General features: G+C 46.5%; 1 protein-coding gene across 3 annotated transcripts; it reads right to left on the bottom strand.

Annotated features, from left to right (window-relative positions):
* On the bottom strand, positions 1 to 25006 carry CPA4 (carboxypeptidase A4). Of its 3 annotated transcripts, XM_036427022.1 has the most exons (11): positions 24850 to 25006; positions 19251 to 19332; positions 18706 to 18840; positions 17308 to 17406; positions 13563 to 13664; positions 12184 to 12288; positions 10703 to 10813; positions 8544 to 8634; positions 6460 to 6659; positions 5309 to 5393; positions 1 to 272 (listed from the first exon to the last, which is right to left on the bottom strand). In XM_036427022.1, the coding sequence occupies exons 1-11, from the start codon at positions 24915 to 24917 to the stop codon at positions 85 to 87; spliced, it is 1266 nt and encodes a 421-aa protein (XP_036282915.1). In that variant the 5' UTR covers positions 24918 to 25006; the 3' UTR covers positions 1 to 84. The 3 variants fall into 3 exon arrangements, with proteins under 3 accessions (XP_036282915.1, XP_036282935.1, XP_036282925.1); XM_036427042.2 differs by lacking the exon at positions 5309 to 5393; XM_036427032.1 differs by lacking the exon at positions 12184 to 12288.
* Between the last annotated feature and the right edge of the window lie 2092 nt (positions 25007 to 27098).

Raw genomic sequence — 27098 nt, 5'->3', positions numbered from 1 at the left:
AAGGAGTAATCTCCCTTTAACATGGCTTCAGCATGCGCACATACATGGAGGGATGTTTACGTGTCGTCAGAGCGGGCTCCTCATCTAGTAGAGGTGGTCTCGCACATGCTCCATGATGGTCTTCAGCCCCAGCCAGGTCTCTTCTGCAGTGGGAATGATCTGGTCGGCTGGCAGGAGGAAGCCATAGTGCCCAGTGTCTCTTAACTCAAAAGTGAATGCATACTTGATGCCATTATCATACGCCCAGTCCACGCTGCTCCCACTAGCTGGATCTGCAGGTCAGAAGAGAAAACACCTTTGAGGCACAGTTTCTTTCAGGGTTCAGTGAGAAGGGGCCGGGAGTTCTGCCTGCCTGTGGTTCTTTAGGGACCCGGAGTTCCTTCTGCAAATCCTTAGGCCTATGACACAGACATTGGCCTGATCCATATGTCTCAGGCTGTCCTCCAGATGAGGGTCTTCACTCGTCTCAAATGAAGATCTTTTAAATCCTCATCCACACCTCGTCACTAATTCCATAGACTCCTGCAGGTCATGCAAAACCAATCTTGACGGAGCCCGAGTACGGTAGACAGCCTCCAAGACAGCCCCCATAATCCTTGTCCCCTGATAATCACATCTTTATATAGTGCCCCCTACACTGATTGGGGCTTACCTGACCTGTGTAACTACCAAAAGACCACAGAAATGAAGGTATGGAACCGTCAAGGCTAGGCCATAAAAGCTACTGTGGCTTCCACCTTACTCTCTCTTGTACCACTTACTCTGAGGAAAGGCAGTTGTCATGTTGTAAGGACACACAAGCAGCCCTAAAAGGAGGCTCATGTGGTGAAGAACTGAGGCCTCCCCATAATCAGCACCACTTGCCAGGCACCTGAGGGAGCCACGGAAGAAGCAAACCCTCCAGCCCAGTCCAGCCCTTATTTATTTATTTATTTATTTATTTTACATATTTTATTGATTTTCCACAGAGAGGAAGGAAGAGGGATAGAGAGCTAGAAATGTCAATGAGAGAGAAACATCAACCAGCTGCCTCCTGCACAGCCCCTGCCAGGGATGTGCTCGCAACCAATATACATGTCCTTGAACGGAGTCGAACCTGGGACCTTTCAGTCTGCAGACCGACGCTCTATCCACTGAGCCAAACGGGTTTCAGCCCAGTCCAGCCTTCAGATGACTGCAGCCTTGGAAGACATCTTGACCCCATGAGAGACCCCGAGCCAGACCCACCCAGCTACGCCACTCTTGAGTTCCTGACTCACAGAAACAGTTTGTTTGTTTTTAAAATAAATGTGTCTTGCTCTAAGCTGCTAAGTTTTAGGATAACTTTTAGCAAGAGATAACTGGTACCCAGGGAGAGAGCACAGCCCTTGGAACATCCTTCTGCCAAAAGGCTGGGGGGAAAGCAAGAGACCTGTTTTTCTGCTTCTTCACAAACTCTACCAGAGCAAAGATTGGGTAAGAGTGCAAATGTGTAGATGCTGTTAAATAAACTAATTATGCCACTAGCAGCTATCACTTATTGTGCATCTACCAGGAGCCAGTCATTACACCGGGAAGTTTACATTTATGATCTCATTTAACCTTTAACACCCCAATGAGAGTAGGTATTCTTGTCCTTGTTTTCCAGATGGGGAACTCCAGGCTCAGAATGGGTAATTCATCTAAAGAAATACAGATGGCCGGGACCGGTTTGGCTCAATGGATAGAGCGTCGGCTTGGGGACTGAAGGGTCCTGGGTTCGATTCCGGTCAAGGGCATGTACCTTTGTTGCGGGCACGTCCCCAGTAGGGGTTGTGCAAGAGGTAGCTGATCGATGACTCTCTCTCATCGATGTTTCTGACTCTCTATCTCTCTCCCTTCCTCTCTGTATAAAATCAATAAAATATATTTAAAAAGAAAAAAAAAAAAAGAAATACAGATGGAAAATGGCAAGGGTAGAATTTAAATCCAAGTCCATCTCATGATAGAGCCCATGCTTGCTTCAACCTCCTTCTAGTCCGTTTGGCATGTTACACGCCAATTAAATAACTATATGGGTTCTTTCATTTTTCCATTGTTCCTGAGGGTTGTTTTTCATGATACCATTTGTGGGTTTTTCTAGAGATGCTGGTTCCACTGAGAGTACCTGCTCTCCAAGAGGACGGGACATGCTCTCCTCCACTCTCTGAAATCCCCGTGCGGTTCCCACAGCCTTTCTCTATCCTGAGAAAACGCTAATAACAAAAAAAAACAGGCAGTGGCACCACAGGTGTCTAGAGGTTACATACACAAGCTCCACTCTTTCAGAGAATTCAAAATTCAGGAAGGAGACTAGAAGACCTCTGCTGAGCAAAGTGATCGAGTTCATGAACCTCACTTTATTTGGGTCCCTGTTCAAACTCTTTTTTTTTGTCTTTAAACACAGATGGGATCATACTATTTACACTGTCCTGTACCCTGTAGTTCTTCACTACCCTTTGAAGGTTATTTCCTATGAGCACACATAGGCCCACCTCATTCACTCAGGCCTGCTCCGCTGAGGAAGGCACCAAATGTGCTTTTTCTCCCCGCACTCTGCTGATGGACAGTCAGGTGCTTAGCGGCCTTTTGTGGATTACCAGTCTTCTGTGACTATAAACAATGCAGTAACGGTGGCCATCGTTATTACCCACAATCCAAGGAGCCAAACCAGCCCAGAGAACTTGTTTCCACGCCCTCAGTAGATCAAAATCAGTCAGAGGAAAGGACAGGGCTGCTGGAGGCAGTTGGCCTGAAAGCAGTGCCGTCTGACCAGAGGAAGGAGACACGAAAACTCTAAAAAGCAGACACAGAATGAAAGAGGCAACACAGGCCCGGCTGTTTAACACAGGGATTCACTGGTCCAAGAGGGCACCGGAAGCCTTCAGGATATAACAACTGATCTTCAGGAGGCCGCTGAGTCACAAAGAAAGGAGCTCAGCCCTGGCTGGTGCGGGTCTGCAGGTTTTAGCGTCCTCCTGTACACCATAAGGTTTGATTCCGGGTTAGGGCGCATGTCCAGGTGGTGGCTTCAATTTCCAGTTGGCATGCATGTGGCAGGCAGCCAATCCATGTTACTCTCTCTTTCTCTCCCTTCCTTCCTCTCTCTAAGATCAATAAAAAATAAAGAAAAAATAAAGAAAAGGAGCCGAAATCGGTTTGGCTCAGTGAACAGAGCATTAGCCTGTGCCCATCCAATCAAGGGCATGTACTTCGGTTGCGGTCACATCCCCGGTAGAGGGTGTGCAAGAGGCAGCTGATCGATGTTTCTAACTCTATCCCTCTCTCTTCCTCTCTATAAGAAATCAATAAAAATATTTTTTTAAAAACAATCTGTTCTTTAAAAAGAAAAAGAAAAGAAAGAAAGAAAAAGAAAGGAACTTTAATCTCTTCTATATACGATCTGTTTAAAGGGCAAGAAAATGTGAATTCCTTTTCAGGATGATTTTCATTGATTTTAGAATGATTCTCATCTAAAATGGTAAGCCCAAGAAAAAGTCCAGCTCTCAAAGGGCAAACATCAACTATTTGTATAGCATATTCCATAACCCAGGGAGTTCAAGTGTTATTACACAAAAACTGATTACGTTTTTGGAAAGCAAAGAGGGCAGACAAAGCCTGTAAGGAATACAGAAGATGGCTCTTGAAATAATGTGTCCTGGAAAAGCCTCCCTCCTCTGCTGGAGGCGCTGACGAGTGTCCCGTGATTCTGGCACAGCCAAGCTGGGGAGAAGAAGGCGTTTGATGCGAGAGGACAAGGCCATGCTTTAACCTGGTATCTGACCCAGCAGTCAGGATCCTGATGACCCACAAAGATCCTTTGAGAGGCCCTCCTCAGAGAGTTCCTGCCCAGTCTGTTTAGCCCTCTTTGGTCCAGGACTCCATTCTGACTAATTAATCAGAAGGTGGAGAAACTCCCTGATGTGGTTCTTCTCTGAGGAGTTCCCATTTAACGACACTGATAATAATAAAGCATAAATAATTAACGAATTGTTGCTGCGATTAGCAACACAAACACCAACATCATGCTAACTGCCTTATGCAGCCTTGTGGCTTATGGAACATAAAGGAGGGCTGACATCAGAGGACCCTGGAGGTGAGATGAAGAATCTCCCCATAGCTCTAGCTGGTTGGCTCAGTGGATAGAGCGTCAGCCTGCAGACTGAAAGGTTCCAGGTTCAATTCGGTCAAGGGCGCAAGCCTGGGTTGCGGGTTCAATCCCCAGTAAGGGGCTTGCAGGAGGCAGCCGATCAATGATTCTCTCTCATCATTGATGTTTCTCTCTCCCTCTCCCTTCCTCTCTGAAATCAATTAAAAATAAATAAATAAATAAATAAATAAATAAATAAATAAGAATCTTCCCAGAAGAGGAAGCCTGGAGGGAATAGCTAATGGAAGATAAAGCAGGTGGAATGGGAGAGTGGGCTCCAGTACGGAAGAGAAAACAAATCCAGTATCAGCAAGTCTTGAGGGGCTCTGAGGGTGGATCAACTGTTGGAAATTACAGAGGAGGCACTAGCGGGGAAAAGGACACTAACTTAAGAGGGGTGAGAGCTGAGTTCCCCACCTTTGTATGTACATTTCCCATTTAAAGCCAGTGTCTTGGAGAATAGTCATTTTCTTCAATTTTTTCATTTAGAAATCAGGCTCACAACACATAGGGACTGGAAGGAACACAGCAGGAATAGAGTGAATTGTTCAGATGAAACACTCCAGTGAGAAACCAAAACAAAGGTTATTTCCTCAAAATGAGATTGAGGTTTTAGGTGTTGAGCCTCAAGACCATCTTCAGATTGGGGGTCTTGGTGTGGTTTCTTTTCTCTTTTTTGGCTTGATGCCCACCACTGTTGGGAGGACACCCTAACCCAGTTCCCACCCTGCCATGCTCCAACACGTGTGCATAGCAGGGTGACAGAGTCTCATCCCCCTGCTACAACCACCTGAGCCTGCCAGTTCAAATATGGGCTTTCATTGGAAATGGAGTGATGGGGAGGGGAAAAAAGAACACGGAATGATGGGCTTGATGAATTTTTGATAAACCATGTCAGGACCTTCAGTGGAAGAGAAGGAATGTAGACCATACCACCCTGGCAGGCAGGTCATCACGGGCACATGATAAATGGCATGAGACAGCAGTGAGGATGCAGATGACTGCGTGCAACAGCTATTACCACACAGGTTTGACATAACTTCAGTCTATTACTAACAACAAAGACCATCGGATTACAGTGGAGGAAGGCTAACGTGCTGCTCTTCTGCTCCACCTCACGTTTCCTCTCAAAGCCTTTTTAAATAAAGAATAAATACTTACAGACAGTGGTAGAGATGGAACCCACGTGGTACTGAGTGCCAAACGGGGAAGCCAGAGCTTTAGCCGCACGCCTCGCCACCTCGTCCTAGAAAGGGGAGTCAGCAGAATGAGAAAGAGTGGATCCCGCAGCAAGACATTCCGCAGCTGTTCTGCGCTGTAACAGTCTGGAAGATTCTCAGCTGCTCCCCCAATTTCCCCCTCTGGTCTCCTCTTCCTTCCCATCCAACTAAAGATAAGGCTGATTACAAAATGAAGAGAACTCCTCCTCCCGTCACACCCCAGTTCTTTCCTACTCGTTTGGGGGAAGGGGCAAAGAAAGAGGTGAAAAAAGACACACGTGCATTCTGAAAGCACGTGTGTTAAACACTCCAGCTCTCCAAAGTCCTGGAGGGCTGCTCACCAGCCCATTAGGAGTCCAGTGCAGGCACCACCATCTTCACCTACCCTAAGGGAATGTCATGTTCATGAGCATGAGGTGAGGCCAAGCATGTTCAAGAGAAAACCTTCTAAGAGCTGGGTATTCCAGAGCGGAGGTGGAGGTGGGGCTGCCATACATAGATGTGTCCTATGCAGAGTGCCTACCTGAGACCAGAATCTGCCCACACCAAGCCAGGAGCCCTGTACCTGCTGGGAGGTTTAGGGGATAGCTAAGGCCTGGGCCGAGGGGCATGTGAGAGCCGACCAGCATAGCGGGGAGAGGCCCGCAGTCACCCTGCAGATGTCAGCCCAGCTCCCTCAGTCCACCCTCCACGCCTGTTCACATGTGAGGGTGAGTCACTGCATGAGACACAGAGTACCCCTACGCTGTGGCCTCCACCCTACTTAACTCTGCCTTACTGGAATGACGGGCACCTCCCCCTCACCCAACACAGGAAAGCAGTGGGTCTGCAATACGTTTTGGTCAGAACAACAAGTGAGAAGGAAAGGCAAGGATCAGGTGTGGTTCTTGGAAGTCACAGCAAACACATACATAAGGGCACCATCTTCTTCCAATCCCCTGTAGCTCTGATAAGCAGGGAAAGAATCCTGGGCTCTTAAAGGAAGAAGCCCAGGCTCCCAGACTTTCCCTATAAAGTTGTAGAGCCACCACCTCGGTAGCAGCTGAAGGTAAAGCAGGCCTGGGGCTGGGTGGAAGGCAGCCCATTACTCACCAGCTCATCAGCATCCGGGGCCTCTTTTCCTGTGTACCCATACGGATACATCAGCAGCTGTGAGTAGCTGTGCACGTCGATGAAGCATTTGAAATTCCCGTGCCGTTGAATGAAATCTACCACCGACTTCACCTCTACTTCTGAATTGGCATGAGGTCCATGGTACACTTCGGAGCAAGGATTGCCACTGGCTCCCTTTCCTGTTGGGGGCAGCCCAAGCAGAAACATTAACCAGCAGGCCAAAAAAGAAACAGAAATGAAGGATCCACAATCCAAAGGATGTACGGAAAGTACTGGCAATGGACAGGTCACTGTTAGATGACCCTAGTCCATGGTGTGTGTATATTGAAGTGAAAGAGTGGAATGTCGGATGGTAGACCTGCCACAGCTGAGAAAGAAAGCTGGCAGAACTCCTTTAAAAGGGTAGTTGACCTTGTATTGTATCATTAACAATTGTCATAAATAATTAATATCACACTTGACAATGAGATGTAATTAATAAGTATCCTGGATAATTAATATGAATACCAATTAATAATGAAAATGATTCCATTTATTCTGGTGTCATCTTGTTCTCTTGGTTCAGATCTTAACGGCGAAGCACTGCCAAAATAATCTATTGTTGTGGCTAAAATCTCTTGATTATTTGTCAGGTGTTAGAAATACTGTCTTCAATATTACTTCACAATATAGTTCCCTGAGGTATCTGGTGGGTAAAACCATTTCGGCTGTGGAATATCTGACCTAACTTTTTCTCAGCTCCTTCCCCAGTCACATTATTTCCCCCCCACACTGGCTGGTGTGGTATTTCTAGACAAGTGCTATGCAAGTCGATATTGAGAACAAAACATCTACAGAACAGTGAAAGACAACTATTTGAATTTGGAATTGTAAAATGAGTTTAGATCCTAACTCAACCATAAACTCTTTTATATATATATATATATATATATATATATATATATATATATATATATATATATATTTTTTTTTTTATTGATTTTTCACAGAGAGGAAGAGAGAAGGATAGAAAGCCAGAAACATTGATGAGAGATAAATATCGATCAGCAGCCTCCTGCACACCCCCACCAGGGATGTCCCCGCAACCAATGTACATGTCCTTGACAGGAATCGAACCCGGGACCTTTCAGTCCACAAGCCGACACTCTATCCACTGAGCCAAACCGGTTTCAGCTCAACCATAAACTCTTAAGATTGTCCACTGTCTCATTTCAGATAATAAAATTCACTCACTAGGTCGGAAGAATTGTAAATAAAATAATGTAAGGGTAGTACATGACACACAGTTGGCACGATTGTGAGAATGACTTTTTACAGTAGAAACTTCCAACCCACAGGTCCTAATTCTTATTCTCTTTCCATCACATATGCATGTATCTAAAGATAGACCGCAAGATTGTGTCTGTTACAGAGGCACGCTTGCCCTGGTCAGCGTGGCTCAGCTGGTTGGAGTGTCATCCCGTGCACCGAACGGTGGCCGGTTCCTTTCAGGTCAGGGCACATCCCAGGTTTCTGGTTCAATCCCTGGTCAGACCCAAATGGGAGGCAACCGATCAATATTTCTCTCTCTGTCTCTCTAAAATCAATACTAATTTTAAAAAACAACATATCCTCAGGTGAGGATTAAAAAACAAAACAAAACAAACAAAACAAAAAAAAGTACTAATTGCCCTCTTCGGAGTTGCCTCCAGGAGCCCTTCTACCCACCCAGTAACTCACCCAGGACAAGCCGAGGCAGCCAGGGAATGAGGAAGAGGCATGGATGTGTATATAAGACTGTGGTGGTTTTTAAATACTAGTATTCTCTCTGGAGGACAAGAATCACTAAGTTGTTCCCTTTCAAAATCACACACACACACACACACACACACACACCAAAAAAAAAATTTTTTTTAAACAAAACCAAAATATGAGACATAGAGAGCGTAAGGGATTCGCCCAAGTCTCTCAGTGAATCAGCAATGGAGCTCGCCTGGAACCCGGCTCCTGTTCCGCCAGCGTCGAGCCCTGTGGACCAGGCCATCCAGGGGCAGCAGGATTTGAAAACCAGCTCCCCAACCTACCGGCAAAACTAGCGTTCCAGTTTCTATTTGCATCAACACCAACGCAGCGGCTTCTAGGATGTACGGACCGTGTCTTCCTCCAGAGTCGGTTCTGAAAAATCCACCAAGGAAGGAACAAACATCCAGAGATGAGCCAGAGCACAAGAGAGGGAAGGGTTTTCTTTGGGGACCAAAGGCGGAAATGGGCGCCATGGGTGGGGTGAGCTGCTTACAGTTCTCTCCGGAGAACCATCAGGGCTCCCCTCTCACCCCCGAAAGAGGAGGCTGAGCCCTCTGGCTCTGAGAGGAAGACTCCCCCAAACGCCCTCGTGAGGACTTTATAATGCAAGAACCAGGTGGACACCACCTGCACCCACTGAGTAATTTTTGGCTGCGGAAAAAGTGGGACAAGTGAACATTTGTGCACCTGAAGGATCACTAATGTGGTAGGAAGTGCACAACTATTGCATTCTTGCCCAAAAATTTAATCTGAATCCAACCAAGCCTCTAGATCAGACAACCAGAAAATAGGGAATGCGGAAATAAGAGAAAAAATTAAATGGCACACAAGAAGACATCAGGCAACTTGAGAATGTGAAACAATTTACTTGGTTTCTCTAAAAATGAGTGATATTTTTTAAAAGATACGTGTATGTGTGTTGTAGGAGTGAGGGAGGAGGGGGAGATAGTGCTAAATGTTATAAAATAAAAAAAGTCTGCAGAGCCATAACAACCAAGTGCAGGTATAGGCCCTTGGCCAGTGTGGCTCAGTTGGTTGAGCATCATCCCATGCACCAAAAGGTTGCCAGTTCGATTCCTGATTCCTGCAGGGCTGCAGGCTCAATCCCCAGTAGCAGGCAGGAAGGTGAGGGACAGGAAGCAGCAGATCCATGTTGTTCTCACTTTGATATCTATCTCTCTCCCTCTCCGTTCTTCTTTCTCTAAAAATAAATTTAAAAAAAATTTTTTTTATGCCAGGATCTGTTTGGCTCAGTGGATAGAGCGTCGGCCTGCAGACTGAACGGTCCCGGGTTCGATTCCGGTCAAGGGCATGTACCTTGGTTGCGGGCACATCCACAGTGGGGGGTGTGCAAGAGGCAGCTGATCGATGTTTCTCTCTCATCAACGTTTCTAACTCTCTGTCCCTCTCAATTCCTCTCTGTGTAAAATCAATAAAATATATATTTTTTAAAAATCTTTTTTTATATAATGCAAGATCAGCCCTAGCCTGTTTGGCTCAGTGAATAGAGCATCAGACTACAGACTGAAGGGTCCCAGGTTCGGTTCCCAGTCAAGGGCACATGCCTGGTTTGTGGGCTCAAGCCCCAGTAGGGAGCATGCAGGAGGCAGTCAATCAATCATTGATATTTCTCTCTCTCCTCTCCCTTCCTCTCTGAAGTCAAAGAATATATATGTTAAATGCAGGATGGATCTCATTTAGGTCCTAATTGCAACTAATTGGCTTAAGTAATTTCCATTATTTTGTTGTTGTTGTTGTTAATCCTCACCCAAGGACATTTTCCCATTAATTTTTAGGGAAATCGGGGGGGGGGGGGGGGGGGGGGGGGGGGAGGGGAGAGAAAGAGAGAGAGAGAGATATCAAGGTGAAAGAAACACATTGATTGGTTGCCTCCTGCATGAGCCCTGACCAAGGGCTTGGGCCGGGGAGGAGTCTGCAACCAAGATATGTGCCCTTGACCAGAATCAAACCCAGGACCTTCCGGTTTGCAGGCCGATGCTCTATCCACTGAGCCAAACTGGCTAGAGCTCCATTACTTTTTTAAAGTGTGATAGTGGCAGGTGTGGTTTCTTTGTTTTAACTGCATTAGCTAGAGATGTACACTAAAGAAGTTTTGAGTGAAATAACCTGATGTCTAGGATTTGCTTTTAAAAGACATCAGGAGAAAAATGTGTGGGAGGGAAAGGAGTGGAGAAAAGATTGGTAAGGTGTTGGTAATTGCTCAAGATCTATGTAGGAAGTTCATTAGACTGTTCTCTCTAAGAAAACATATTCCCTGGGGATTCTCAGCTCCGAGAGTGACGAGAAAATGAGACCCCGAGGGAGCTTATAACGTGCGCATCGTGGCAGTTTTCTCCAAGGTCCTACAACTATTTAGTGGCAGAGCGAGGAATTCAGCAAACAAGTCCTAACTCCAAGCAGCCCGCTTGGCGCCACTCACTTTGGTGTGGGTATAGACGTATCCATCCGGATTGGCCACTGGCAGCAAGAAGATGTCCGTTTTCTCCAAGATGGAGGTGACGGCAGGGTCCTTCCCGTAATCAGATACAATCTAAGCAGAGACAATAAATGTGTCAGCGAGGCCCTCGAAGGCTGGCTTGTTAGGTCTGAGCCTGTGTGTCTTCCCCGGATACCCCGCTCCTAAAACAGCCTCCACCCTCCGCAGCCTCCCCGCCACCATCCCAGACACGGCTCTCCGAGCACTTGGGAACCTGGGGAGCACGGCTGCACGGTGACCTCAGCGGCTGCGGGGTCCTGGGCTGTCTAGCTTAGTCTTTCTTTCCAGGGGGTGGGACAGGAGCAGAGAGCCACTCGTCAGAACAGTAATTAGGAATCTGAGCCCCCATGCCAGGGGTAGGGAAGATGGATCCTCCCTACCCACATTTTTTCCATATCGATCTATAACTGTCCCAGCAAGATTTATTGAACTAACTGCTCCATAATGATCTGCCGTGCCACAAAACAAAATTTCCAGTGTGTTCTATGTTCTACTGGTATTCATCTGTGCCAGTCCTCTGCTGTCTAAATTACTATCACTTCATAAGATGTCTTACTGCCCTGGCCAGTGTTGCTCAGTGGTGAGAGAATTGGCATGGACACTGCAAGGTCTCAGGTTCTATTCCCAACACGAGCATCTACCTGGTGGTAGAGGCGAGTGCAGGAGGCAACCGATAGATGTGTGTCTCTCACATTGTTTCTCTCTCTCTCTTCCCCTTCCTCCCTCCCTCCCACTCTCTCTAAAAATCGATGGAAATAACATCCTTAGGTAAGGATTAACAAAAACAAGATAAAAATAAAAATGTCTCTTGGGCCGAGACCGGTTTGGCTCAATGCATAGAGCGTCGGCTTGGGGACTGAAGGGTCCCGGGTTCGATTCCAGTCAAGGGCATGTACCTTGGTTGCGGGCATATCCCCAGTGGGGGGTGTGCAAGAGGCAGCTGATCGATGACTCTCTCTCATCGATGTTTCTAACTCTCTATCTCTCTCCCTTCCTCTCTGTACAAAATCAATAAAATAAAATAAAATGTCTCTTGGTGCTGGCTCAAAGAGGGCTTCCCGGTGGGACATGGAGCCAGCGTGAGGTCCCTGAGGGTCTGGGGGCTGGCAAAGGGCTAAAGGCAAAGCTCCTCTGAGTGTGGCTGCTGGCAAGGTCCTGCTCCCTCTCTGCTGAGCTGACTGCGGGTCAGAGTTTCAAGCCACCTCTGAGGCTCATTAGCTCGCTCTCTGCCACGAATGTACTCTTTAGCCACGTGGACTTGGCCTTTTGCTGCTCCGAAATGAAAAGCGCAACCCCCACCCCACCCCCACCCCCACCCCCGGCCTACTGTGCCTCCCCACCCTATCCCCTGGGCCCAGCTTCCTGGGGGGCTGCAGGGGCACCCCGGCCCACCGGAATTCTCGCCTAATACCAGGTGACATGACCTTCCTCGCAGTCCACATGGCCGTGGCCGGTGAGATCCACTCCCGGGAATGAATGCCCGCGTTCAGCCACATGGCCGGCCGCCTGCTGCCTTTTCCAGTGCTGAACTGTGGGAGGAAAGAGAGACCAGAAAATGACCCTCCTGACCCCGTTTCTCAGCCCCCCTCCCCTCTTTCCAGCTCGCTCCAACTCACTGAATCTATTTAAGAGGATTCAGAGACCAAATGTTCCCGAGGTCACCATTTATTTATCAGTTTATCAGTAACTAGGGAGCTTAATTGGCTGGCTGGCTGGCCCAGCCGCAGCAGCTCTGGGGTTGGAAGCAAATGGAGAAGGGGAACAATTGCTATTGTGAACTAATGCCGGCATGATTAGAGATAATATTGTGTCTTCTGAAAAACCTCAAATGGTATCCCAGCAGAGAGAGACCAGAGTGCCCGAACCAGCCCGTTCTGGTTGATGCAATAAATGAATTCAGTTTTGAAAAAAGAGGAAGAGGGGGTTGGCTCTAGCTCTTTGTAAACAGCACTAAATGAATTCTGGGTCTTTGCCTTTTCATGGCCCCTCCCCTACCTGACAGAGCTCGGTGCTAATGAAGCCAGGGTCTCCATCAGTTAGGCAAATATTCTAAAGGTGCGAAGATCATTTTAGCAAACAGCTCGGTGTCAGGCCTCCTGCTGGTAATTCACCCATTGCTATCAGCCTGGCTTCTTCGGGTTGATAGGAAGCTAGAAGTTGACAAATTCTTAGCATCCTCAGTCATTCACATCTCCGAATTCTTTTTTATTCATTTGGCTGGATTATTTATGTCATTTATGTTACTGCCATAAATGATCTACCTCCTCTGCCAAAATAGGCCTGAATCTGTTAGAAATACCTGGAAATTGGGCTTGGTGCAGCCAAGGGTCAGAGGCTGGGCTTAAAATGACCTCAACCCTAACATTAGCTTCCTAGATTGCTTTTCAAATAAGTACCCCTAGAAGCAGGATGGGATTTGTAGAACTATCCCAATTTGTCTTGCTATTTGAAGGAAGGGAATAAAGGTGGGAATGAAGGAAGAAGTCTGTGTATAGCCTGAGAACTTTCTCGAACACTAACCTCCTCCAGCCCCACGCCCACACCACAACCTCCGCCCGCCCCAAGATAATCAATCCCCTTCATCTTGCCTTTTAGTTGAAACCTGGAATGAGAATGCGCAAGTAGGAGACGGCCAGTCTGACCAAATGTGAACCCTGGGAGATGTCTTCCAACCTCACCCTCCTCTCTAAAGCCAAGGAGGTCCTAAAAAGCTGCCCCTGGCCGAGGCCCGATAGTTGGGTCCTGGGCACAAGGAACCGGGAGCCCATGTCGAGTTCGGCCCTTCCCAGAGCATGGGCCTTACCTTGAGCACGTACATCGACCGGCCTTCGAACGAATGCCCGATCTTCACCCTGTTCGCCAGGTCAGGAAAGTCTCCAGCGATGCTGTCCATCTCCTGGTAAATCTGAAGTGTGAGAAAGCGAACCGAGAGGCATTTTAAAAACTTGTTCAGCTCTGGGTAGGTATCTGTGGACTTTATGTTGATAATCTTAACAATCTCTTCCAGCCTCCTAACCATGGGGTTAACAATATAATTGGCATGGAATGCTTGTTCTTAAAGAACTGCCTAAAGAGTCCTTTGCTACAATTTTCTAGAAAACAGTACATTTGTACCCATCCACAAAATTATAGTCCACTAAACTAGTCCACTGCTCCAACAGTGTGGCCCTTTGCACCATGCTGGACTGGATAAACAGTGTGGCCCAGTTAAGCCCAGGTTCTTGAATCTCCAAACTTTTTGATCACTTTCTTCATTAGTAAAAATATATATATATATATATATATATATATATATATATGATATATATACGATATATATATATATATATATATATATATATATATATATATCATATATATATATTAGCATGGCCCTAGCTGGTTTAGCTCAGTGGACAGAGCTTTGGCCTGTGGACTGAAGGGTCCTGGGTTCGATTCCGATCAAAGGCACATGCTTGGTTTAAGGGCTCAATACCCAGTAGGGGGCATGCAGGAGGCAGCCAATCAATGATTCTCTCTCATCATAGATGTTTCTCTCTCTCTCTCTCTCTCTCTCTCTCTCTCTCTCTCTCTCTCTCCCCCTTCCTCTCTGAAATCAATAAAGAAATATATTTAAGCCGGGACCGGTTTGGCTCAATGGATAGAGCATCGGCTTGGGAACTGAAAGGTCCCGGGTTCGATTCCGGTCAAGGGCATGTACCTTGGTTGCGGGCATATCCCCAGTGGGGGGTGTGCAAAAGGCAGCTGATCGATGACTCTCTCTCATCGATGTTTCTAACTCTCTATCTCTCTCCCTTCCTCTCTGTATAAAATCAATAAAATATGTATTTTAAAAAAAAGAAATATATTTAAGAAATATATACATTAGCATATATATATTTGCTATGTAGAAGTGGGAATAGTTTCTTCCTGCATTCCAGTGGATAGGCCCTCAGTTTGAAGACGATTCCTCTCAAGGCTTTAAGAGAACAAGGGAAGAGCTGTCGATCGTGGCTAGAAATGAGTTAAATAGAGTTCATCTATCTTAGTTGCTCAAACCTTTTGAGGGTCAAAAAAAAAAGAAAAAGAAAAAGAAAAAAACTCATATTTAGATCTTAAAATTGGAAGAAGGACTTTACAGAGGAGGAAAATGTGCAATCAACACATAGAATAAAATCAAGCTTAAAGGATTTATCAGAGTTGCATTCACTGTGGCAAATTGAAGCAAGAAACCATCCCTCAAATACACAGGCAAGCCAGATAAAATACAATGAAAATTATTCACAGCCAAGTTAAAAAGCAGAAAGGGGGGAACTGCAGGTGCCAGAAATGAAGAGGGAACAAGCTGACAAGAGTGGGGGGCAGAGGATGAAGCCCACCCATCTGCCTCAGCGGCCGAGGGTTTACAGCAAACCAGGAGTGGGAACAGAGGGCGCAGGACGTGTGCGGCAAGGAGCTAGAACTTGAGAGCTGGGAACTGGCAACTGAGCCATGAACAGGCCTGGAAACTCTATCCGCTGACCCTAGAAAGTGGAGCGAAAGCCGGATGCCTGCCCTGAGCCACGAGAGGAAAGAGAGTCACCCAGGAAAAGTCAAAATGCTTCATGAGTCCAGACTGGAGGGGGGAAAGAAACAAAAATAACAGCAACCATAACACACACAAATGGTCTGAAACTAGAAACCCTGGCAGAAACAAGCATGAAATTCCCACTAGAGAACTAAGACCTAAGTGGTTGTAGGAGATGAGCTCTTAAAAGCTGGTTTTAGGAAAGAAAAAAAAACACACACACACACAAAAAAAAAAAACAACAACCTCAATCTGATCAAACTAGGAGGAGATGATGGTACACCAATCCACAGTAAAAGGCCTCTCAGGGAACAAGAGATATCTGTAAAACAGCTAACAATGGCACCTAACACCAGGGAACAAAAGCCAAAAGCCAGCGGATAAGGAAGCGAGGCTCCCGCAGCAGGCAAGTGAGCCATGATGTCTCCAGGGTCTTGGGTGACATTTGCAACCGGTTGGCTCAGCTCAGCGAGGCCAGGGAGTGCCTGGTGTTACTGAAGCGAACATCATGGGGTTTAATCCCTGTTTGGACCCTGAGCTCTGCTTTCATTCGTGGCCCCGATCTGAACTCCTAACTTTGTCCAGCTGTTCTGCAGATGTATGTCACTGGTCACAAGAAGGATCAAGGGGCAAGGCAGTTGGAAGTGTACACAATCAACAAAGCTACTGATAATCCCGGGAAGGAAGTGCAAACAGTCAGCCTTGAAATAATCCCTCACTAGAAGAAAAACAACTCAAAAGTATACGCCTCACGGCCAGCATGCCAGGAGCACCATCTTTGGACATAAAGAGCAACATGCATTGAGGTACAGGGAGGCAAAAACCAATTTAAACTCGGTGTGACCCTCAGCTAGCCGTTTCCAGGTTCATGAAGAAAATGCCGTGGGACACAAGACAACTGTAAGGTATGTGACGCCATTCCATTCTATTAGTTCCTCTTGATTCCTCAAGTTCCAATTATCGTGTTCAATTATTCTGCTCCAAGTTCTGCATGTGAAGGGCTGGCTTACCTTGAAAGTCAGTCATCTATATAAAGTGGTTTCTAACTAAACACAAGCACCAAAATGCATTATGGAACAAATAAATATTCTAAGTAGTCATGATAAATGAATGGAAATACTTGGTTTAACCTTGAAATAATCACTTTATCTACTTGCGTAGAATAAGTAACATTTGAACATGGGTGAATAAAATACAAGAATTACGGTGGGGTACAAGAAGGTTAATTTGCAAGCACTGGAAGTGATTGCAATTATTGCATGGCTTTCTATATGGGGTTGCTTAAGAAAAGAAGGATGCAGCCAACACCGGTTTGGCTCAGTGAATAGAGCGTTGGCCTGCAGACTGAAAGGTCCAGGGTTCGATTCCAGTCAAGGGCACGTCCTCAGTAGGGGGTGTGTAGGAGGCAGCTGGTTGATGTTTCTCTCTCATTGATATTTCTAACTCTCTATCCCTCTCTCTTCCTCTCTGTGAAAAATCAATAATATATATATGTAAATAATGAACTGTATGCCGAAACCGGTTTGGCTCAATGGATAGAGTGTCGGCCTGCGGACTGAAAGGTCCCAGGTTCGATTCTGGTCAAGGGCATGTACATCCCCTTGCGGGCACATCCCCAGTAGTGGGTATGCAAGGGGCAGCTGATCGATGATTCTCTCTCGTCGATGTTTCTAACTCTCTATCCCTCTCACTTCCTCTCTGTAAAAAATCAATAAAATACATATTTTTTTAAATGAACTGTAAAGCACAGGGCTCAAAAATGCATACAGATATTTGATAAAAATTTAAAAAAATTAAAGAAGGTGGGAGAAAATGTGGTTTGTCTTTTCACTATGCCCTTGGGTGCTGGTGAGCATTAAACAACCCAAGAATTGGAAAGAAATCCAGGTGTACACATGTTAGCCCCACGGTGAAGGGACGTCCTGCGGAGGGTGAGTACCTCCTAAAAGTGAGGAAAAGGGTCGCAACATCCCTTGAGCTTAACCTGCTCTGAAACACTTACAGCTTCCAGGGAGTGATAGGCCCCGTAGTTGAAGTTATTACCGCTCCGTTCTTGCTCTTTGTTGTGTTGCATTTCTTCATCTTCTTTATCTAAAAGGGCCTAAAACAGAAACGGCAACACTGTGACGTGGTCTGTTGGAGATGGAGATTCACGTTGTTTCTGCTATGCCGCGGCCCAGGAGCCAGCCCAGATGGCAGCACCTTTGGCACACAGATTAAGCACCCCAAAAGCCAAGAGGTGAAGGAGGTCAGTTATCTTCCACGTATCTATAAAATCTTACTCCTTGGGGCCCACTGTACATCACCCCATTCAAAACTCACTCCCTCCCTGAAGGTAATATATATGCTATTTTGTTATTCTATACTGTGAATCCTCTAGACATCAGCCAGCATCTGGTATCCAGTGCCTCTGAAATACACAGCTTGGGAAACCATTCAGAAACAAAGAAATTCTTACAACCACTCATACTTTGAAGGCTCCTGGCAGATGTCTATGACATGTGAGCATGATTAATAAGCTCACAGCTGCTCACGCCATCAGAAAACTCCCGGGCCAAATCACCAATTAGTCCATAACCCACCTCGGTGAAGGAGAAAACATGAGCCAGACACTGTCCTGCTGTTTAAATACAGGCCGTGAGGCGGGTGCCTGGCTAGGGGGGTGGTGTTCCCTCTGCTGGGGGCTGTGGGTGACATGCCCCCTTTCTCAAAGGATGCTTTTCAGGACTGATCTCCAACACCTGCCCTACTCTGTTCTTCTCTCCTGACTTCAAGTAAGAAAAGGAAGCGAGGCGTAATACTTGTGGATGTTTCTGACATACCAGGCACTGTTAGACAGTTCACATATACTTAATCACTTTTCTCAATAAATCCTATGAAGTAATCACTATTAACATTTTACCAGTGAAGAAATAGGCTCAAGAGGTTAAAAGCTTGTCCAGCTAAAACCGGTTTGGCTCAGTGGATAAAGCGTCGGCCTGCGGACTGAAAGGTCCCAAGTTCCAGTCAAGGTCATGTACCTTGGTTGCGGGCACATCCCCAGTAGGGGGTGTGCAAGAGGCAGCTGATCAATGATTCTCTCTCATCGATGTTTCTCTCTATCCCTCTCTCTTCCTCTTTGTAAAAAAAAATCAATAAAATATATTTGAAAAAAAAAAGCTTGTCCAAAGTCACACAAATAGTAGTTGGCAAAATCAGGATTTGGATCCAGATCTGATTCCCCTCCGTATCGTGCCCCTCCTACTATAGAATGCTCCTCTAACAACCCAGTGCACTTGTTTCCATAAACCTCACTGTCTTCCTCTGTCAAATGGAGAAAAAGAAGACCTTGGAAATGCCTCAGGTCCACTCTGGCGTCTTTGCCCTACGCAAGACAAGTCAGGAGCCTTGGTTTACCCACCTGCAGGTCTTCAATTGTCACTGAGTAATCTAAGCCTTGGGAGTTGAGGAAGAACTTGACTGGTTGCAGACTGACAGCCGGGACCAGGACATCCACAGGATGACCCAAGGAAGAGAAAGATTTCCAGAGGTTGAGCTGAAGATAACGAGAGAGAAACCAGGTTAAAGGACAGTTCAGGTAAAAGGCATAATGAGTTAGCTCATTCTTCCAGAACAACTGCCAGAAGGCAGGGTGATCCCTGAGGAGCTGGGTTCTGCCCAAGAAGGCAAACTTTGTCTGTATCGGGTCAGACCTGTCCAGCAGGCAAACCTGGCAAAGGCCAAGAAGTAATAATAATAAGTCAATGGCAGATGGAAGGATGGAGCCCACGGGTGAGGCTTCCCACATCCCAGCACCGTTATGATGTACAGCACGTCTCCCCACTTCAGCCCTCTCAATCTTGGAAATGCACATTGACCAGGACAGAAATGCCAGAAACGATGCCAGTGGTTCAAGTCTTCTCCCGCCAAAATAAAATGCCCAAGAGCAAGAGGAAGAACAGGTACCTTCAAGTTGTCTGATTTCACTAGCTCTTGGAGTTTGTTGACTTCGTCTCCATTTCTGACGTTAATCCTAAAAACTTGATCCCTGGAGAGGAAAAGAGAGAGAGAGAGAGAGAGAGAGAGAGAGAGAGAGAGAGAGAGAGAGAGAGAGAGAGGGAGAAGCAAAAGATAATGGTGAGCTTTCAGCTGGCAAACAAGCCCCAGCCTACTATCCCAGACATAATTACACCGAGCGAGAGGAAATGGTCCAGCCTTTGGTTATAATGTATAGCCATTAAAAACAAGACTACGTGGCTAAATATGAAAAAGTGCTTATGGTATAACTTTAAGGGAAATATTAAGTGAAAGAGCAGGACCCAGAGTTGTATGTGTGCCACGATCGCAAGTATGGAAAAAGCAAATGCATTGGAAGAAAAACAGACAGCGGAAATCTAGCAAATGCTGACAGTGCTTATGCGCGGGTCGTGGAATTATGGATGACTGACTTTTTCCCCCCTCGTATCTGTTTTCTGTAACGTGGTCGTATTACTTTATAATGAAAAACATATATATTTTGCAGAAAGGAATGTTCCTGGGTTACACGCAAAGCTAACTCAAGACATAAAGAGGCCGTTCTTCACTGTCAGGGGCTTGGGCTGAGGCAGAGAGCAGGGGAAGTTTTGTGGAGTACGGTTTTGTGAACCAATGTCTCCCCGATAAATTCAATTTTAAAAGTAAAACTTAATTCAATTCCTTTTTTTTTTTAAGAAAGAAACTCTGGCCCAGGCCAAGGTCCATGCTGGAAAGAGCCGGAAAAGAGAACAGACCTTCCGTCCCTGAAGGGTTAGCTATTTTCCTCTTAGCAAAAGGGGGAGGGGGGGAGAATGGGAGCTCTTTTGATCTCGTCCAGCTCCGGAATCCTACAAAAACTGGAATTAGATAAAGGCCAAGGTGCTGGGGCTGACCTTGGGGTTCAATCCTCCTAAGGGGGCCCGGAGAGGGCCCGGAGGGAGCTCCCCTTGGCCGTTTGCCCTGAGCTTGTTGCATATACACTATTTAGCATCCACGACAGCGGCAGGGGTAGAGGCCCCCCGAAGTGTGGGTGGGAGAAGGACGGGCCTGAAAAGCTGCCTTTGTGCTCTCAGCCGGCTCAAGTAGCCAGGGGAGCCATTAGGCCGTTGCTAGGTGACGGGCCGAATGAATCTGCACTCAACGCTGTCACATGCGTCATCCCTTTGACACGAATGAATGCAGGAAGCGCCGGTGGAGAGAGCTGTGGGCTGAAGGACCTGTTGACAGAGAAAATGGTTCTGTCACAGGGAGCTAAACGTGCAGCCTCACGTGGCAGCTCGGCAGCTCCTCCTCGGAGAGCCAGCTCAATCCGGATGGACTCTCGGGGTGTAACTTTGTTCTGTGGGGTTCTGTGGGATCGGTGGGAGGTCCTGCGCGCCCCAAAGAGATATGGTCCATTGCAGGTGGCGGGCCTGGAGGAGATGCCAGTGCCAAAGGCTCGCTTTCTCCCAATGCATCCTGTCTCCACAGGGTCCTGGGAGGTGGGCAGCTCACAGGGTGCCTGGGTGCTGCTGGGACCAGAGTGGAGAAGCCATCGGTCTGGTGGCTTTCCGTCGGAACCCAATGGGCTTGCTCGGCGAGGACCTGCGGCCCCTGGGAGGATGAGGAGTCAAACCACCACGTCCCTGACACGGGCAGGCAGACACGCAAAAAGGAAAGAATTTACAACAGAAGGGAAATCCTTCCTTCTGGCTGAGTCCCAGGGGCCATCTGCCAAACCCAGGCTCTGTCACAACCACCCCCGACACTCCAGGAAAAGCACGTCTCAGAAGTGGTGTTCTAGAAGGCGCCTGTGCACGGATGTCGGCAAAGGAGGCATCTGTAAAATGCAGCCCTGACAAGAGCAATCACAGAGCAGGGGAGAGAGAAAGAACAGGAAGAGAGGAAAAGAGAGGAGCATAAAAGTAAGGGGCTCTCAGAACTATCGAAATCACATCACACATTCACCCAGAGCCTTTGTTTTACTTTTCCTAAAAGCGGTTACTTCACCACAGAACTTCCGTACCCGGGGAAGTCCGTGACAACGGATCACAGAGAATCGCACGGGCGCTGATGATTAAGTTCGCACCCCTTTTCATCACGCCCTCAGCACCCCGGCTATGGAGGTGAAAGACGCCGCTGCAGTATTCAGAGAGGCAGCAGGGAAGATGCAGACAAAAAAAAAGAAGAAGAAGAAGAAGCTCTGCAATCTAACTAAAAGTCACCTCAGAGAGTAATCTGATCACCAATTCCTAACGGGGCCAGTCCCGGTGGGTAGTCACGTCCAGATCTCTTAAGAGGTTTATCTTCGCCATAAGCAAACCTGGTCCCATTGTTCCCACTCATCCAGGCTCACACACCTTTGAATGCCTCTCCTTCCGACCCCTCCAGGGAGCACATAATCTTGTTAGCTTTCCTATAATCCCCGCCTTCTTGTAATCTTCCTTACCGTTTCTCCTTCATTCCAAGTATATAAAAGATCCTGCAAAAACCTGTCATTTTCTGGAGCATTTGAGAGCTCGCTTCCCGGCATGTCATCCGTTTGGTTCAAATAAACTCGAACAACTCACGTGGAAATTCTCTACGCGTTTGGACATTTTTTACATTGACAAAGGGCTGGTCGGGTCCTTCCCCATCCATCTCTCTCCATTTCTCCCTCCTCCTATACCTTCTTGGCTCCAGCTGCAACTAAATCCTAAATTCACCATGCATTCTGCCCTCCGATGCGTTTGCACGTGCTATTCCCTCTGCCTAGACACACAGCCCACTGCTTTAGTTACCCAGCCAGCTCCCACCCAGGCTTTAGGACGACTGCCATCACCCATGAGGCTTCCCTACCTAGAGTGATTGGGGAGAAGAGCTGGTTTAACATTATTTACATAAACATCGGTCCATCAAAACCTGGAACCTAAGTGGGCGCTAGGTGAAGGGCAGCCTTTTTGTTGTCCTCATTGTCCAAAATGCCCTTCCCAGTGTGGGTAGCTGAACACAGTCTATGTCCACCACCTGGAACTCCATTCAAAGACCTTAAGCTCTTCTGACTGTGGAAGATTGGCCTGGGAGGGGAGATCTGATGGGATTTGCAGGTTGCCATGTTCACCCCGCTACTTCACACAGGTATTTTTGCAGCTCTTGGTAACTCTGGTCCATTCCGATACCCAGGGCTGTCCCACTGTCGCGTACACAATGGCTGGTGATCCCTTCTCACTCATTCACACTTGTCCCATGTTCTGGACAGTCAATCGTCCCCTTGGTGCTGAGCTTCTGTCCCTCCCCAAGTGGCCTGGTCTTTGTACCTTTCTTAGCTGCATCCCCAGCCAGGTCTAGCATCTACCACGAATACTGAGAGACGGCCGCCCAAAACTCTTCAATGTCTGCCAGCTACAGTTGATGCCGCAACTAGTTCTGCAACTACTTCCTGTTCTCTGCCTGTCCCACGTCTCTAGGCATCTTGGCCACCTTCCCATCCTTAAAATGCCTGAAGATCAAGGCAGAAGACACAAGCAGAGACAGACTAGGGAAGTCAGTGAGTTGAGTAGAAAGAACAGAGCCTAGGGTGGAGACTTTGAGTGGCTGGGGGGGGAGGGAGGGGTAATGGCGCGGGGGGGGGCCAGGGGGCAGAGAAGAACCATCATCTTCATCTCCTCAGCACTGTACCCCCTCCAAGCCAACCTATGCCCTGGCTTCCCAACTTCTTGAATGCTCAGAGACCAGCTTATCCTTGATCTAAATGTTCCCCTTCTGGGACATGTCTATGGGCCCCAGAAGGGATTCCACTATCTTTGCTGGGTTCTGTACTATGGGGTGAGACCAAGTTTGGGGGTGAGCTCAGCACTGATGATTAAAACCATCTGCAATTAGCCCTGGCGCACTTCCTGTGCCCCCTCCTGTGGTGAGGACTCCAGGGCTAAGCCCAGCTGTCTCAACCCGGATGCCCCTGCATTGTAAGAGAAGTCTGTATCCGGAGAAATAAAGATTTCTCAGCCACCTGAATGGCTTCAGCAGGAGCCTAACAGCTCCAGGTGTCAGCCCGCTTGACAGCAAGTTAGTTATTACACTGAACTGCCTGAGGAAAATCTCCTTACCTGGCCACCTGCCGGGCCTAAGGCCTCTAAGCTATTTGGTCGTAGAGACCAGGTGTGAGCAGAAGTCTTCACCATAAAAACTACTCAGTTCCATATAAGTACAGTGGTTCCCCCTTATCCACGGTTTTTGCTTTTCCAGGTTTCAGTTACCCAAGAACGCAGTCTGAAGTTACTAAATGAAAATTTGGAGAAATAAGCAACTCATACATTTTCAATTACACACCGTCCTGAGTACCTCACTTCACCTCATCGCATCACCTCACATCATCTCAAGACGAAGGGTGAGTACATAACCATCAAACATTTTGAGAGGGAGAGACCACATGCATGTAACTTTCATTACAGCATGTTGTTATAATTGTTCCATTTTATTGTGAGTTATAATTAATCTCTTACTGTGCCTAATTTATAAATTAACTGTCATAAATATGTATGTATGAGAAAACACACAGTATCTAGAGGGTTTGGTACCACCCGAGGTTTCAGGCACCCACTGGGGGTCTTGGAATGCATCCCGCACAGATAAGGGGGGGCTAATGTAATTACCACAGCAAACAACCCCAAAACCCCTTTGGCCTGATAGTATAATAGAGTGAGCAGGTAGATATAGATCAATCAGCGAGATAAAGGATTCTATCTGATTACTTTGTGTTACCGCAAAGGGTATGGTTTCTGCAGTCGTTCCAGCTCCCCTGCTTACCAGCTAAGTGGCCTTGGGCGGGTTTCTTAATCTTCCCAAAGCTGAGTTTTTTTCATGTTTAAATTAAGGAAAATAACACCCTTGCCTGTCAGAGTTGTTGTGTAATCCAGAAGATAAGGAGCGAGAAAGCTTTTTGCAAATGGCAAAGCATTTATGCAGTAATGAGTTATTAGAATCCAATCTTCCAGCGGGGTACCGTGGCATCCTTTCATCTCTCCCACCTCCCAAATGTCCTCTCCTCTGCAAACCGCAGAGCATTATGTGTGTAGCATGTGTGTACACAGTGTACAGGTGTATCCTGGCGTGTCAATCTTCAGGGCTGTGGCTCGGCAAGACCTGTCACATCTCCATGTCCCAGGTACTAATGAAAAAGCGCGCCAGCTCTATGAAGCCTTCACTGTTAACAAAGAGGTAAAACCAAGACACCAAAGACCTAGGTTTTCCCTTCAGCAGGAGGATAGAAATCAGAAACCATTTCTGGTAACTCTTGTTAATTCATAATACTATACAGCAGTAAGAAAGTAGAAGATGCCTGGGACTGGCAGGACAAATAAGAACTAGGAAGGAAAAATAATTGGCAGGAGACTAGGGAGCTAGGGAGGACTGCAGAGGCCACCAATCCCGATTCCACAGGTAAAATGGAGCCTGAGAGACAAGTAACTTGTCCAGGGCTTTATTCTCCATGCCAAACCGCTTGAAGTAGCATCAGCCATTCATTTCCAAATTCATCTGCCTCCCGTATCGCTCAACTGACTAAGCAGTAATATTAAGTCCAAAGGGAACTTACCCAAAAAACTTGTCTCGGCCACAGAGGCTGAGCCCAATGAGGGCCGCAAAGAACAGTATCCACTTCATGTCCCAAAGGTGTCTGTCACACCTTGGCTGAGTCAAGCCGTATTTATAAGGAGTCTAAGGCAGACTCAGTCCTCAAAAATGTCAGTGTGATTCCCAAGTAGCCTTTCAACTCTGATGACCGACAGGTGGGCCCCTACCCATGACTCTTTCATTCCTTTTGAGTGATAAAGGCGAGCCTCCTGATTCACAGAATCAGAAACCTGCTCCTCGGGCTGGAAAACTCTATGCCAAAGGTACCAGATTGCTCAACACTGTATTTAATAGTGAGGTTTTTGTTTTTGTTTTTTTAAATAAATAGGATTTATGGTCATGGGAGAGGCCAGGTTGTAAATATAAGACAGGGTTATCTCTAGAGTACTTTTAAAAAGTGAAGAGTATCAAAGAAATCACAAGCCAGCTCCAAGACCACATATTTGACAACCTGTCAGAGAACTCTCCAGAGCAGGTCATAACAATGACAGTTGGTGGCCTCTGCTAGGAATCTGAAACATAATTCTTAGGACTCCAGGAAGAAAGTAGAATTCTGTGAGATAGAGGGTATAGGAAGAATGTGATATGTCTGAACAAATTATCTCTTTTCCTTAGGGTCTGAGCCGAAGTGAAATCTTAATAGTATTATTAAAAATAAAACCTTCTTACATTTACTAGACTCTGAGTCTAGTGTCCTTTCCGCCACGTCCCAGAAGAATAAATGGAAAACACTTGTGATCTCCACGACCTCTTCCCGGGCTCTGTGGCCTTCAGATCTGTTCTAGGAGCCCCAAACCCACAAGCCTTCCCCATCCCGTGATCTACACGCCTCCTGCACTTGCTAAAGAGAGTGGACACAAAAAGGGTCCTGATTGGGACTGTTAAAAAAAAACACGCATTATTCTGACATTTTTAAAAAAGAGTAATTCAAAATTATTGCCGTAGGGGTCATGAGCTAGGAGAGAGAAATTGTGTTCAACTCTGAATACAGTAAAGGCAGCAGAGTGAGGAGTCAGTGGACGGACGACTGATAAGAGACATCACGGGTTGAGGGGATACTTGCTTAACTGACCTAACAGGATTCTTGCTACAAGCAGGCCAAGGATTGAGACATCACAAGGGGACGATAAGGAACTTGATCAGATATCAGACTGTGGGATGGTTTCCTTAGCAGGAGTCTTTGCTAAGACTGACTTAGGGCCTAAGCCAAAAAGAGGACTCAGAGCCCTAGCCAGGCTCAGTGGATAGAGTATCAGCCTGCATACTGAAGGTCCTTGGTTCGATTCTGGTCAACCCTTCCCACACTGAAAGGGAAGTCCTATTCCCTCCCTGGTCCATCACAAAGACTGAGACTCTCCTTCACCAAGATAAATTTCAGCTTCGAAATTACCAAAAAGAGAACCTGAGACCTGAATCTGTGAGATGTGAGCTAAAGAATCAAGTATCCAGAATTCCAGGAAAGCTGGAATTCACTTCGCACCCTGTTCTTCCAGAGAAAACCATCTACATGAAGAAAATGTAAACCCCTAATGAAAGTAATGCCTGAAGGGAAATTACAGGGCAACCAGAAAGGAGTGGTTGAGTCCCCACCAGTGTCTATAGCGCAGCACACCAGGAGTGGAAAAGCAAAGTAAATAATGGAACCAGCACCTACCATAGTGCTTGGAACAATGTAGTTGCTTAATCAGTACTTATTGAATATGTGAACTCAAAAGTCCCTTTCTAGCTCTAAAATGCTACTCTGTTAAGATGAAGGAGCTGACACATACCACAATATGCATGAACCTTGAAAGCATTCTGCTAAGTGAACTAAGCCAGTCACAAAAGGACAAATACTATGTCATTTCATTTAAATATGGTACCTAGAATAGGCAAATTCAGAGACAGAAGTAGACTAAAGGTTATCAGAGGCTGGAGGAAGAACGGAGTTATTGCTCAGCCGGTGCAGAGTTTCTATTTGGGATGATGAAAAAGTTCTGGAGATGGACGGTGGTGATAACTGCACAACACTATACATTCACAGTGCCACTAAACTGTACACTTAAAAATGGTTAAAATGGTAAATTTTATGATTTGTATATTTTACCACATTTTTTAATGTTGAAAGGATACTGGGAGCATTTTGCTAAGAATGGATTTTTTTTTTTTAAAGATGTAGGAGTATGGCTCAGTGGTTTACTATAATTTAGGACAGCATAAATTGAAGAACGG

The sequence above is a fragment of the Pipistrellus kuhlii genome, unplaced genomic scaffold (genome assembly GCF_014108245.1).
Source record: "Pipistrellus kuhlii isolate mPipKuh1 unplaced genomic scaffold, mPipKuh1.p scaffold_m20_p_10, whole genome shotgun sequence".
Classification (NCBI taxonomy): domain Eukaryota; kingdom Metazoa; phylum Chordata; class Mammalia; order Chiroptera; family Vespertilionidae; genus Pipistrellus; species Pipistrellus kuhlii.
The sequence above is the reverse complement of the archived record's forward strand: the minus strand, read 5'-3'. Positions and strand labels throughout refer to the sequence as shown.